The sequence below is a fragment of the Pezoporus occidentalis genome, unplaced genomic scaffold (genome assembly GCF_034315485.1).
Source record: "Pezoporus occidentalis ecotype Australia unplaced genomic scaffold, CSIRO_AGI_Poc_V1 ctg78, whole genome shotgun sequence".
Taxonomy (NCBI): Eukaryota; Metazoa; Chordata; class Aves; order Psittaciformes; family Psittacidae; genus Pezoporus; species Pezoporus occidentalis.
Genome location: NW_026916137.1, coordinates 1,670,507 through 1,685,415, shown reverse-complemented (window position 1 = coordinate 1,685,415; position 14,909 = coordinate 1,670,507). Strand labels below are relative to the sequence as shown.

The following is a 14,909-nucleotide window of genomic DNA, read 5'->3' as shown; positions in this document are numbered from 1 at the left end:
CAGACTGAAACCAAAACACAGCACTGCACCAGCTACTAGGAAGAAAAATAACTGCTACAGCTGAACCCAGGACAGGTATCAAGGAAGGGTAACAGCAGAGACTGTCAGACAGAGCAAGCTGTGCTGAAGCTAGTGTTGAATGTGACTAATTTTGTAAGATATGGGATACAAGCACAAAACCAATGTGGGTATCAATAATCCTTTCTGCATGCTCCCTACTGTTGTCATCTGCAAATTTAATATAGGTATCAATGGCAAAACTGTTGGAAAAAATAGATGACAGTACCATCATGAAGACAAACAAAAGGAAGAGGGAATAAACTGATACAAAAGGATGAAATCATTTGTACTGTCAAAGGTCAACATGAAAAGATAGGTAAGTGGAGAGAAGCAGAGGTCCGAAAGCAAGATGCTTGTAATAGATACAAACACAGAGAACTGGTAGAGGTACTTCAACAGTGAAAGAAAAGAGTGGGATAATCTCTGCAGAAATATTTTCAAGAGATATGTTAAGCATCTAAGTTGCATGTCAGGCAGGTCAAAGTGGAGGGGTTCAAAACTGAGCTGGGACTTGAGATATGCTCAGTGAAGAAGTCCAGCAGCACTGACCTCCGAGTAGTATAGCCTGCCTTTGATGTGGACTATATGACATAAAGAACTAATGTAAGGGGAAGAAGGAAGCAGTGCTGACATATAGATGTTCAACCTGAGTGACAAAAGACGAAAGAGGTCATGTAAAATGTAATAATGGCAGGAGGATTTGATAGATGAACACCTTCCATTTTCTCCTGGTGACTTGGCTGATGGTCTGCTCCTCAACCAAACAGCTGAAAATACAACCTCTTCTTATTCGAAGCAAAGCTATTTTTCCATTTCCATGGGGTGACTTTTTTTATCCTGTTTTCTGTGGATGTGCCATTTGCTGGTTGACTGGTTTTGTGGTACTTGGAATAGGAAAATTTCCAGGTTATTCTGCAAACTAACACTGGGTAAACCGGGAATAGGAAAATTTCCAGGCTATTCTGCAAACTAACACTGGGTAAACTGTTTAATTCCTGCACTATCCTAATGAAGGCTGGCTTTTGGATTCAGTAATATTGATTCAGTATCCTTTTTCCTTTATCTGTCCTTTTCCCCCAAACCCCAAAATAAGATACATGGTTTTATGAAGAGCTTTCTCTTTGCTAGTGTTGTCCAGGAAACCGTTTCCCAGGCATCTTTGTGTTCAGACCTGATGTATGACATTCTGACACAGTGAAGGTTAGGTTAAATTTCTAAATCTACTAATCAACCCTATTTTTTGCAAAGCTTTGAAGAAATGAATCTTAAATCATGGGTCTCCTCACCAGTTAAATGAACTCCAGCATATTGGTGTCAATCTTTTCAACTCCATAATCCTTTCCAAAAATTCACACAGAATTTTCATCATTATAGGGGCAGATAGTAATATCATGGCCATTTCTGGAGGGTAGAGAAGCTCAAACACAGAAAGGTTAGCAACCTTATCCTAAAGCACTGAATTCAGGGGAAAAGATAAAAGTCCACTAATTCAAATCAACTTCCACCATCAGGACTCAGTAAGTGGTTAGCACGAGATCAAGGAATACAGCAGTCACAGAGTTTGTGGTAAGAACTGGAGAGCTGTCACTCCAGTGTTGAATTCATATCCTTATAAAGTTCCTTCTCTCTGCAAAAGCAATGACTGCATAGCCTACAAAGGCATCTGACAAATAAAAACCAAGAGACACTACATGAAGTGCTGAAGAAAAACCAGAAATACTTCACAACTAATGCTGCAGGGACAGGTATAAAACCTGTGGTTAAAGACTGGATGCCAGGACCCAATCATGCTAAATGTGTCACTGGAAGTGAAGGCCATATTTTACACAAAATGTGTCAAGGAAGAACTTTAATGCTAGCTGTGACAACTGTAGATAAGCAGCCTGTCTAGTTATTCTGTCTTAGAAGAATCTTTAGAATGACCCACACACCTTACTTGTAGCAACCAGAAAGAGCTTTTACCACTGGGGCAATGACAAGATGACCTTAGTAACTAATGAGGGATGGTGACAAAAGACTTCCACTCAGCCAGACCATGAAAGTGTCTGAGTTTCCTAAACAGGAAGTCTTGAAATGATACATTCCTTTAGTACCTCACAAAAGAGTAAGGGAGGCGGTTTGATGGAGATTAAAAGCATTAAAATGGTCTTACTTAGCAGCTGTGAAAAGCTCAATTAGCAAAAATCTAAGTGTTAGCAACAGAGAACTAGAGGGACCACCTTTTTTTTTTTTTTTAAACTGGCTGTAAACTTTCACAAACAATACCTTCAAAATATTGTGAAAATGTTTCACAAAATTTCTTTCTTTCTGAGAATATATTGTCTGCAGAGACACAACATACAATATATATATATAAATAAGCAAACTTGCAGTGAGAGGGACTTGTCTAGTTCATCGTACAAAGCAATACCCTGAAAAACCACACTATTTCTGTTTGTTTCTGGTTACTCTATTTGAGGAAATGAAGATGAAAACGTTTGTACATCTCTCTAATAAACAATCACTGCCACTCAGATAGATAGCACTAATCAGCTACTTGCAGAGGCAGTGGTAACAGACAATGAAGAAAGATACAGGCTATCTGTATTTAAAATATTCTCACTGCACCTCCCTGCTGCTTTGCTTAGGAAAACTATTACTGAAAAAGCAACAAAAGCCTCTAGAACACATGCAGAAAAACCTCCAACCCCTTTTTCAAACGTTGGCAGTATCAGATTAGTAATTTCAATATTCCCAGGCAACTGAGACTCACAGATTAAAGGTGGTACGGGAGTCACAAAATGCTGGTAGAGTAACACATCTTGGATGCAAGAGCTTTCAGTGTGAATCTGTGTTGTTTTTTTTTTATTTCTGAAACAGCACCAATCAGTGGTGTCACTGTACATTTAGTTCTCTGATGTGTTATTACCATACAAGAATTATTTCTATGGTTGTAATATCTCAAGCACGTTGTGGTCCATCATTTTGTCTATGTTTTTCTTCCTTTCAGTGCTGGCTCCCGTAAATGCACTGTGAAGCAGCATGAAGGAATGAGCTGCTTTTTTAGTACTACATGCCAGTATCAACAGATGCCATCCTTACTGTGTCCAGCATCAATCTGGAAAAGTGTAACAATACGCAACACTAACATTGAAGAACAGAGAAGCTAACAACAACTGTCCCTACATATACCCTGAGACAACTAATGTGTGGAAGGGACAGAATTACTTTGGAGTCCTGACATCACAGGTCAAAAAGAAATATCCTTAAATTAAGCGGGAAACAAGCTGACACAGTGTGAGAAAACTTCAGTCATATTATCAAAAACAGTGTCTTTAAAGCCATAGAATCATAGAATAGTTTGGTTTGGAAGGGACCCTGCAGTAAGCAGGAACATCTGCAACTACACCAGGTTGCTCAGAGGCCTGTCCAACCTGACCCTGAATGTTTACAGGGATGGGGCATCTACCACCTCGCTGGACAACCTCTGCCAGTGTTTCACCAATCCCATTGTAAAAAATTTCTTGCTTATGTCAGCTCTTTTCATTAAAAACCCTTGTACTATCACAACAGGCCCTGCTAAAAGTTTGTCTCCATCCTTTTTTATAGGCCCCCTTTAGGTTCTGGAAGGCTGCTATACGGTATCCCTGGAACCTACTCTACATCTCTCTCAACAGCGAATTTAACGGTGTACATGGACACAGACATTAAAAAAGGCAATTAATTCTCCATATGAGGGAGAAGTGAGAAGCTGCTTACTAAATTGTTAAGCCTGAAACAAAGGAATTCCTCCATAAGCTTACTGTACCAGAATGCATATTTCCCTTTACACTCCAGAACCTGGGACCTATGGACTGAAAAGTATCACCTCACGGGAACATTTTGATCAACTTTTGCCGAATTAGAACAGAGACGACAAGCAAAGTGGTCTGAACTAAGGAACTGAAATCCTCCTGTATGGCCACAGGGTGTCATCCTTGCTCTATGTGTTGGCGTCAAATGACCAGCCTCTGCAGGGGAAAAAGGTCTTTATTAAAAAAAGCCCAGTTAATGGATCAGAGGTCTGTAGCTTGCTCAGCCTAACCTGCTCACATTCATTATAATGCAATACACACTGAGGTTACTCTTCCCAGTTTCCTTATGCTAACCATTTTGCCCTGACAGTTGCTGGCACTGCAGTCATATTTCTGAGCTGGTTAGACTAGCTCCCTCTTTTCAAGTTACAGAACTGGATTAAGAGTGTCAGAGTACAGTAAGTTCAGTAATGCTCTGAATGTGTTTTTTCTGTCACTGACATTAAGAACCACAGATTTTTAGGCAAATTGCCCAGTTCACATCTCTGCTAATACACGATGCTCTTGCACATTTAATAACACTTAGTCCAGTTCAATTTTCAAATTGATTCTTCTGCTGCTCTGAGGGAATTACTCTTATGGCTAACAGGGCTCACATTTAGACCCAAGATTTTCTTTCATAACTGTACTGCTTTCCTTCCAGTTACAGCCTTTTACCCTAAAAACTCTTGCAGCTTGCTAGGCACTTAAACATCTACCAGTTGCCTCTTCCAGTTCTGCTCAAATTGCATTGTTTTGGGAATGTATGAGAAGGATGGGGTGTGGAGGGGCTAAAAATGCGTGTGATAGTGGGAATTTCTCCACTGGTCATTTACCTGAGGTACTCGTAGAGTCCATACATGGGCAAGAAGTCGATGTCGGACAGAAACATGTATGGTGTGCTGATATGCTTCATGGCCACATTCCTTAGCAGATTCACAGGATAGAACTGGCCCTCCTTGTACACGATATGATAGCCAACATTGTGGCGGCTCATAAGTACTTCTGAGCCCTGGGCGTAGCGCAGAAATTGCTGGGCTTCTGCATCAGAAAGATAGAGTGCCAGGCTGATTGGACCTTCCCAGTGTTTGCAGATGGCTTCAAGCATCTGGAGCCTGAAAGAGGAAGGGTGAGAATAAGAAAAAGCTGTCTTCCTGTCCGGGGCCCTTTGCCTGGGTTCATCAATGCAGGTATCTGTCTCTAAGTGAGAGTCACTTCATATGCTGTGGAAAGCGATGAGTATTTCTACACCACAGTTAACCTCATGTAAGTTGATGTCTCCTTCTAGACACATGGGTGGCACCCTAGATATGCCTGCTTCTCTCCACTGAATACAAGGAAACCTAGAGATGGCCCTAGCTTAGATACACACAAACACAACTTAGATACCTAAAGCTAGGTGAAATCAACACCATCCTTGCTGCATTAAGTGCTGATGCTGCAGGAAAACCCACATGGATGATACGACTTCATCTGATGCGAGCTTTGAGCAGTTATAGGGCTCTATCTATGAGGATCTACTTACAGCATACTACAGTACTCTTGTGGAAGAGAAAGATGTACAGACACACAAATCATTTTACCTCCTATTTAGGAAAACCTTCCCCAGAATTTTTCGAGGCAGTTAGTCGGATCTTGAAAGATGTTAAAAACAACAGGTCAAGGGAATATAGACATTTGCATAGACTAGAAGAAGCCTCACTGTCAGACAAAGGGTAAAAGTGGGATCTACTGTGTGTAGCGAGTAAGGAGAGAAGGAAGGAGAGACCATTACTGTGGAACATCAAAATAACATTTCAGACAAAACCATCGTTTAAGCTACTAATTTGTATATGCTCTAGAAGTATCTCCAATGTCATTAAATCATTTTCAGAACAGGTTGCATCGATGTGTATTTCTTAAAACTTCCAGCAGTTACAATACTATTGATGAAAATGACAACAAAAGATCTCACACAGAAATGTAAATCAAACCCAGGCTGGTCAAAATCTTTTAGGCACTTTGGGTAATTTATAGAAAATTACCTAGAGATTAAGATATGCCACCCAAAAATACAGCAAGGATTGATTAGAAAGCCTCTTGAGTTAATACAAAGGGAAATGAACCTATGCAGCCCAGTCAGATATTCTATTAAAAATTAGGAAGAGTAGACTATGCAACATGATTATCTTCTCTCCCTTCCAAATCCACATTACTAGATTGTTCCTATGAATATTTATACAGAATACAAGAAAACTTTTCTGCATCATTGTAATCAGAGAAAATAATTTCCCCTCCGACTATCTAAGCTTTGCAGCAGAAAGGAATGATATACCAGCAAACACACATTCCGACTTAACATTAATAGCTTTTTTCCTGCATTTCTGAATGATCGTGATGACATCCAAGACGATACAATCATTTTTCTTCGATATGAGATATTACCTTTGCTAGTCTACACCTGGTACATTATTTTCTTTTTATCTATTATTGAAACAAAGGTTATTATCAGCCTGAAACATACAGCCAAACTACAAACACAAATCAATAAAAAAGATCTAAAAAGTGTGCGAAGGCTTTAGGCTTTTGACTGTACAAATAATAAATATGGAAAAATACTTTTTTTATTTCCTTTTTCCAAGCTACTGGAAACCTATTAAGCAGGAGATTCCACTTTATCAGCACTCAGATTTAGGGGCAGCCTTTAAAAAACGGAATACTTGCCTAGCAAGAAATGCAGCAAAATGCCTTTCAAGGACTCCATGCAACAGACAAATGGCATACATAACTTATCTAAATGGCGCACCTGATAATGCTTGCAAAGCTTTTCACGATGGTTAAGTGGAAACTGGGTTTTGCTGGTATAAATTTCCAGCTGGACAGCTTAGTGCCCTTCAGAATACTCCATTTTGCTGCAGGGTGCTCATTGACAGGCTCCACTTCCATGAGTTTGATGCAGGGACTGCTGGGTGGGTGCTCGATAATCTACCCTCTGTAGGTTGTTACAATAGTCTCACTCACCATAAAGCTCAGAATTATGAGTTTCTAAGCACAACACGACCGAGTAATTTCGATTTTGTTAGCGGTCTTGAGGAATGCATCCTCTTAAGGACTCCAGAGAAAATAAATGTACTGCTGTACTGCATAATAATGAGGTCATCATTTAGTCGGTAAATTTTTTACAGATCTGTTTCAGCCAAGTGAATTTTCATGAAATTCAGTTACTTTGTTAGGTTTTTTGTTTTCACTTTTCTTAAGAATACTCAACCAATTTACTACTCGTTCTCGCCCACATGTCAAGTGGTGTAACGATAATCATGTCTTTCCTGTCCACATCCCAGTCTCCTATTTTTGTAACTCCCACTCTGCTTTCTCAATCCCAGGTACATGCCATGCCTTTAAAAAAGGCTGCCTAGCCAAAAGAAGCATGAAACACACAGCAATGCAACCAAGCCATTATTCAAGAAAATGTCGTATCAGTATAAAAGGTGACAATTAACCAGTAATGAACAGCACTGAATGAGGTTGGTCTCAAAACTTCTACCTAAAGAAATTAATGTTTTAGCTCCTAAACCTCATTCCCCTCTTCCATTCCTCAAGCATAGGCAAATACAAGCCTGTCACAACAGTCATGTCAGTCTCATATCCAACAGGACTATAATTGGAGAAACCAGGAGTTGTTTTTTTGCCTTTCCTCATCTTGGATGATAATTTGAAAGAACAATGCAGGAATGCAGCATATAGCACATTGTTTATGTACATGCCATCTTACATCTGAGACACAATTCTTAAATGTCTACAGCTACGCTGGAGGAGTTTAATAAAAGTGGTTTAAAGAAGAGAAAAAAAAAAGTATCTGAAAGATGTGAAAGAAAACAAAGCAGCTAAACAGTTCTTTGGTATGGTATTATTCATTGATTTTAGCTGAAAGGTATTTCCAACTCAAATCAATAATTTAGAGTAACACACCAAAGAAGCAGGGAAAATTTTTCAGATTCTTCCTGCACGTATCAGGATGCCTGTTCTTCCTGAATAAAAATGTGTGGTCTTGTCTATCAATAAATACATGTGCCCCAGTGAGAATCTAGAAAGGGAAACAGATGCTCAAACTTTGCATCAGTGCCAGTGAATGAGCACTGAGCCCCAGCTCATCCTTTTGAATTAAATTCTGGGGGGAAAGTATACCATGTGCACACACCAGCTTTACTAATTTACTGTGGCACTCGCTCAGGGCCTGGCTTAATTTATTTCTTTAGTTTTTTACTCAAAGGTTTGTGAACACTTAAGAAATGTTTCCTCAATTCAAAATCAACAGAACAGACACTGATGTGCAGAGCAAATCATAACACAACGTGCAGGCTGCAGTGCTGAGGCACTGGCCAAAGAGAATAGCCCTCATTCGTTCATGTTTATTTTAAAACAGGCTGTTAATGTTTTGTTGATCTGATTTTCTCTGACCCTCCTGGAATATTGCTGACCTTCTGCTAGTGTAGCAGTGGTGGCATTCACGGATCATGTTTGTTGTATTCTGTGTGTGCTATGCTAAATGAAATATCATTTCCTAGCCAATATTCAAGGAGATCTGACCTGGTTTGTAACCCATTCTCATACCAGTAACTACAAAGGTTGGTCCAGATTAAAACTGAGGAACAGAAGGAAAAAGGAGACTGACAATTCAAAATTTCATAAGTTTGGCTTATCCAGGGCTTCTGAAAAACGACAACTAATTGCAATGGTAGGAATCAGAAAGATGCAGGTGAAAATTTTCATATTTTCCCAAGTGAAATACAAGCAAAAATTTCACTTTAGACCAGAACATAAAGTTCAGAAGAATTAAAATAGAAATGTTATTCTGAAAATCAACATTTGTATAAAAACACAGTGACTCCACTCAAAAGATCTTATGTTTCACACTAGTGCATTAAAAAAGAGTTTAATTTTCAACTTCCCAATTTGAAACTAAAATGTTTAGTTTTGATTTTCACTGTAAGAAAAATCAGCAATTGAGCTTTTCTGCAAGGAAAAGAGCAATGAAAGCAAATGTCTAATGAGGAAATAAAGAGTGTAAAATCCTCATCAGCTACAACTGCTTGCCTAACCCTATTACAAACAACTCCTGCTTTTTCTAAAAACCCCTTCGTAACTCCTAATACAGGTAACAACCCCTGCAGTTCTAGTATTCAGCCTCTCATGAACTCTACCCATACTCGTGTGTGCACTGCAGAGCTGAAGTCTGAATGTCTGCATTCAGATGTTTACCCATGCTACTCCTAATTCAAGAAAGGTCTTACAATATGACATCCAAGTTTCTATAGAAGTGAGTCTTTTTTCTCCCCAAAGCATTATACAGTTGGATTTCTCTGTGAGAAAATATTGTGTCGTGCTTTCAGGTGAACAAGAGGTTTTCCCTACCTGTCCATTGAAAGTTGAGCCACCAGTGTTACATCAGTATTGTCTGAAGCAGGCTCATATTCATAGTGTAGAAAATACAAATGAGTGCGATGGACGGTGAAACGTTCTCGACGAAATTCATAGCATAAGTCATCCTCATCCAGCTCAGACAGCTGTTTCTGGAGCTGTAAGGAGAGAGTGGACATAAAGATAAATTCTCTGTAATTATTTTAGTAAATCAGAAAGAATGAAGTTGGCATCGTGCAGCATGTTGCAATGGGGAGCGGAAGCGGAACATGCAGAGTAGCATTGCTCCTGCAAGTCACTGGACAAGAGACAAGCAGAAAGCACTTGTAATTAAACTGATAAGGCAGACATAAGACATTGTCTTATGGTCTAGATATCATATGTATTATCTGCATTACATACCTTCAACATCCAGACCAGAAATGAAACAGTGAACGATTAAAGTTTCATAATCAATCCCAAGTTTCAGAGCTAACACTCCAATGTGGTGCATGATGTTATTCCTTACTAGAAGCAGTGTTTCAAACTACTCGTAGACATACAGCTTCAGTAGACAAAACTCAGCAGCACATTAAGCTTGTATGCCCTGGACTGAGCAATTCGCATTCTGCTGCCTCTGTTGGAGAATAGTAACTGCTGCCAGCAGCGTGGACAGACAGCTGCAAGAAACATCTTTAACTGATCATTATTCTATCTCTTGAGATTTATGTATCTGCACCAGTTCAATTTTGCAATGAAAATATTCTTTCAGCTGCAGAATTAAGCCTACACTTCTAATGGCATTTATGCTTCTGGATACCTAGTTTGAGAAATCCAAAGGATGGCAGATTAGCAGAGAACAGGTATTGTTTTCTCTCCCTTGGAAACCAAGCCCCTTCAAAGTTAAAATGGGCATCTCAGAGCAATTCAATCCTGAGTCACTTAGACCTGTAGCTTTAAGAGAATAAAAGTTTAGCTCTGAGGAAATGAGGAAGAGAAAAACTGACCAAAGGTCGATGCAGCTGCCTAGTTCCATCCCTGAAGTGTATTATTTCAAAGAAAACATCCAGCTAGATTATTTAAAAGGAAAAATCAATCATATCTGCTGTAAAATGTACTATAAAATGTAATGAAGATGAAAATAACATATGGTCTTAACAGGTCAAATAGAGTTCTGTCTGTATTGCTCTGAAATGTATGTTATTAATAAAGGTGTTTTTAGATTTCATTTTTAGAAAGCATCCTATAAGAAGAATACAATTGTATATTTATCAGTAAATAAGAAAAAGATTAATTTAATGGAAATCTTACAAGTTTTGATAAAAATCACAGTGCACTTCAAAAGCATTTCATGCAACAAACAGATTACTGAATTACAGACATTTATTTCTATTTAAAAATCTCTTCTTTTTGTCCTGTTCAGGACGAGTTGAAGTAACAGTTTCCTTACCTTCAAAAGAAAAAAAAAAAAGTAGACATTTCTTGTTCTAATACTGTAGAAGAGCTGTTGTTCTTGGAACTATAAGCATAATGATTGCCACCAAGAATAATGCTTACAGATGAATGTTTTCCTGTGAAGGCTGATGGAATAATTCCTGATATTTTCCTGTACATCACTCTATAATCTTCTTTTGAATAATGGAAGTATCTCCTTTGATTTCAAAGAGTTTTGGATCAGGCTCTCATTCTTCTGTGCTTTTGTTCTGCACAGATCTTAAAACATCCCTGAAGAGAGACTGCTTTTAGAAAGACAAGAGTCCAAATCTTGACAAATCTTTACTCAGGCAAAACTTCTATTGAAATCAAGATCTCTTTTGGTGGAATAGAAATCGGGAGTTCTTTTCCACATTCCTGGAGTTTCATTGATTCTACTTCACAAACTGTCATTCAGCTGAGCCTGTACTTTCTTTTCCAAGTCACATTCAAACAGTAATTGAATTAAACCCAATAATTACAACAGTGATTAGAAAGACTATTGCATCTTTCTATTTCTTCCTTGAAAAGAGATACTAGTATGACCTTAAGTGAATTATCAAGGAGATAATTGAAGTTTAAATGGTTAAGACAATAGCAAAGCACATTTCAGGGATACCTTACTATCCTGCTGTATATATAAATGACCAGGCTAGAATTTTGTAATTACACAACAGCTATTAATCAGGCAGTCACTGAATGACTATCAGATTACATCTGGGTTGCAAGCTAAGAGGATATAAATACTTAATTATGAGTTAAACAGTAACATTTGGGGCTAAATTATGGCTTTGCAATCTACAGAGCCCTGGGTGGGAGGAGGAGACACAGCTTCTTAGAGGCCCCAGATGGTGAAACTCACCAAGTCACAGAGTTGGTGATGGAGGTGAAGGAGAGCAGCAAACAGCAGAAGATCCCTTCTGCTACAGGGCAGGAGAAGTCTTGCTCTTTCCTCTGCATCTTGTAGGGTCAGGATTTTATCTCTGTCCTGTCACACTTTTTCTGAGCCTGCAGTTATGCTGATGGTCTGCAAAGTTCTCACTGGCACTTCGCATGACTCATGCTCAGTACCCCATGTAGCGGTGGACCCAAGTGATGGCCATGTCTCACCTCTTCTCTTAGGAGAAGAGTTGAAACACAACCCACCCTTGGAGAGAGCATTCCCCAGAAGAACCATGTGCATGATGTGCTGCTTATCTACCCTAGCCTCTGCCCTTAGCACCCTCCTCTCGCGTGCAGGCAGGCTGCCATGGGGAAGCCCAAGCACAGGCTGTCAGAGAACCCTGCTTAATATGCAGACATCACCTGGCAGGATCAGACACAGCTTCATCAGCACATTGCAGGAATGCTTGTGCAATCCTTGCCCACTCATACCATTAGCCTAAACTGCTAGGCTACCTCAGGAGCCATGCTCTGCAGGCTGGGAAAACACAGCTTGCTTAAGGTGTGCTCCTTCAGGTGGGAAAACCAGCACAGGACAGGCTGAGACTTGGCCTGTAGCACTGCCTCTGCATATGTGGCAAGCAGTCTGCATTAAGGATGGAGCTATCCTGCAATGCTGAGGCAACAGGCCCTGGAATGCAATAGTATGTGATTATCCATATGAAAATACCTCTCCTGCTGGAAGCAATGCTAGACATGCTAGGCACCCTGGATTTGGTCCAGCAAAACCTGTAAGATCACAGGCTATCTCACTGAAGATAGCTGTATGACCTACACAAATTATCAGGACTAACAGCAGGGTGCTGTACATTTAATGCAGTTTAAGAGCCTTTTTCCCTCCCTCACTTTCTTTGTTCCCTTCATTTATATACATATGTATATTCATATATACATTCAGACACCAGTGCCCCAGTATTGCATACACATAAAGCCTGCTTCCTCTTTACTATGAAGAGACACACAGAACCTATACATACATATTGTGCAGTCATATGCCATTTTTCACTCATATTTAAAATGAAGAATGTTAAAGATGTGTGACATGCAAAAGACAGTGAATTGTCTGAGACAGACACATACACATACATATCCTTAAATCTATCTTTCTGAGTTACCTCATATTAATTTTCAGTTACATGATCACATAAAATTTCTCCAGTGATATAATCTTATCTATAGCATGCACATTGCAGAGGTCCATTACTTACAGACAAAGAGCTTACAGCTTGGTTTAAGGTTTGCCGCTACATTATGTCTTCTGAAAAAGATGTGTTTATAATGGGAATGCTGACACGACTTACGCAAACAGATGCTTACTTAAACAGTGCACTAGTGCACCATCAAAATATCAGCTGGATTTGATAAAAATACGGCATCCTCATTATGGACCCCTCCATTATACTTACAACAATATGCCTAATATAGCAAAGACTTCTTAACCTTAGAGTGACAGCATGTATTCTCATAAGTGAGTACCTGCTTAGCATAAGATTCACTGTTTCTACAAGATTTTCAATGCTAAGGCTACTTGCCACTGAGCATGTGGGAAACGTTACCTCTAGGAAACACTATCACAGTGAAAAATGTATTCTTTTCAGGCTGTGTATGGTAGACGTTCTCTTAGGAAATACTGTAGTGGGAAACAAGTGCTCTCATTAGCATCATGATGTTACGGAAATAAAAATGGCATATAAAGTGGCAATAAAAATGCCATGACACTCATTGTGCCAAAACAAAGAGAAAAACAGATAAAAAGAAATCTACACTAAGTTACCTCTCTGGGCAACCAGCTGTGGCAGGTGATCAGACTTCGTCTCAGGGAAAGCTCTCTGAAGATAGGCTGGCCAGAGTGGCACAGGCAGGCCAGAAGGTATTCAACTCTGTCATAAATCATCATGATTTACCAGGTCTACTTGTCTGAAATACATTTGTATGAGGTGAGGTGCTGTTTTCTATCCATGTGATCAATGGTAGACCCATATGATACATGGCACACAACATATACCTTTCACCAGCAAACTAGATAGTCTGCTCATAAATCTCCCTTCCTAAGGCTGTTCCTAGTGTAAGCAAATTTGTGATTGGCCTCATTTTAACTGCTGTGCCACAGAAACCATTTACTCCCCACCAAAATCAAAAAGACTTCATCTCACTTGAGATCAACCCAAAATCTGGGATCAGAAGTATTTTGAAGGGATTAGTGATGTTCAAAAAACCACCAACAAGAAACACTTTGTGTCTAGCAGCCATTTAGATCTTGGGGAAGGGACAGAAACACTAATGTAGGCATCTCTATCAAGTGTTTAGGTGAGGTGAGATGACACTAGGCTTAAGTCACTCACTTGATATTCATGCCAACACAACAGGAACTGAGCAGCTTAGATGAAAACTACCTTTCAGATCATGGTTCCTTCTCCCAGCTGTATGCAGTTAAGATTCATAGTACAAAATCAACTCAGCTTAGCTGCTGAGATGAGAACTAACACCAGCCTGGGATGAAACTACAATCTGGTTATAAACTGCAGCAGTTTCATTTCCTCCTGTGTAGCTGTCCCAGTTCCCACCAGTAGGCAATTTGGATTGGAACATTTAGCACTTTCAATGTGTGTGAATTAACTGTTGCCTACAGCATGCACAAACAAAGCAGATGATGATGTTGAGAGGAAAAAGCATTCACTGAATCTTGTTTGGGATGACCTACATAAAGTACTTCTGGCTTCTTCAATGATTAGTAATAAAAGCCAGACTAATCCCATGTCAATTAAACCTTTATTCCTCCCACACCATAAAATTTTGTACATTTGCTATGGGTCAAATTGAGCCTTCTGTGAAACAAAGCTGTGCTAAGGACAAAGAGGATAATGTTTGAGCAAGCCTACCTAGCAAGAGGAATTTTGATGCAGCATGTAAGAAGTAGCTAACCCTCTTGCTTAAATGTCTTATCTTGACCACAAATAATCAACACAATTAAGAACCCAATTTTGAGGCACGCATAACATCTTAGACAGTTCTGTATACGTGCATTACAAATTCCCTTCATCTCAGCTGCTGATGTTGGATCATGGTAATCCTTTGCCTCTGATTTCCCCAGGTCCCTGCCAAACCTTCCTGGCTGAGCTGTTCCCAGTCCTCCCTGGCAGCCCAGTTCCATGAAAGAAAGCTGGTCTCTTTGCTTTTGTTATCCTGGATTGTTTCTAGCCCTGTTCCTTCTTGTGTGACAAGTCTCATGGTCAGTCCCAGTCCTGT

General features: G+C 39.5%; 1 protein-coding gene across 4 annotated transcripts in view; it reads right to left on the bottom strand.

Annotated features, from left to right (window-relative positions):
* LARGE1 (LARGE xylosyl- and glucuronyltransferase 1) overlaps window positions 1-14,909 on the bottom strand; it is a 277,081-nt gene that overhangs the window by 14,907 nt on the left and 247,265 nt on the right. For all 4 annotated transcript variants that reach the window (XM_062602676.1, XM_062602675.1, XM_062602678.1 and 1 more), the window contains 2 exons: window positions 9,264-9,427; window positions 4,709-4,987 (listed from right to left, as the gene is read on the bottom strand). In XM_062602676.1, the coding sequence (XP_062458660.1) occupies window positions 4,709-4,987; window positions 9,264-9,427 (443 nt within the window). The remainder of the gene's footprint in view (window positions 1-4,708; window positions 4,988-9,263; window positions 9,428-14,909) is intronic.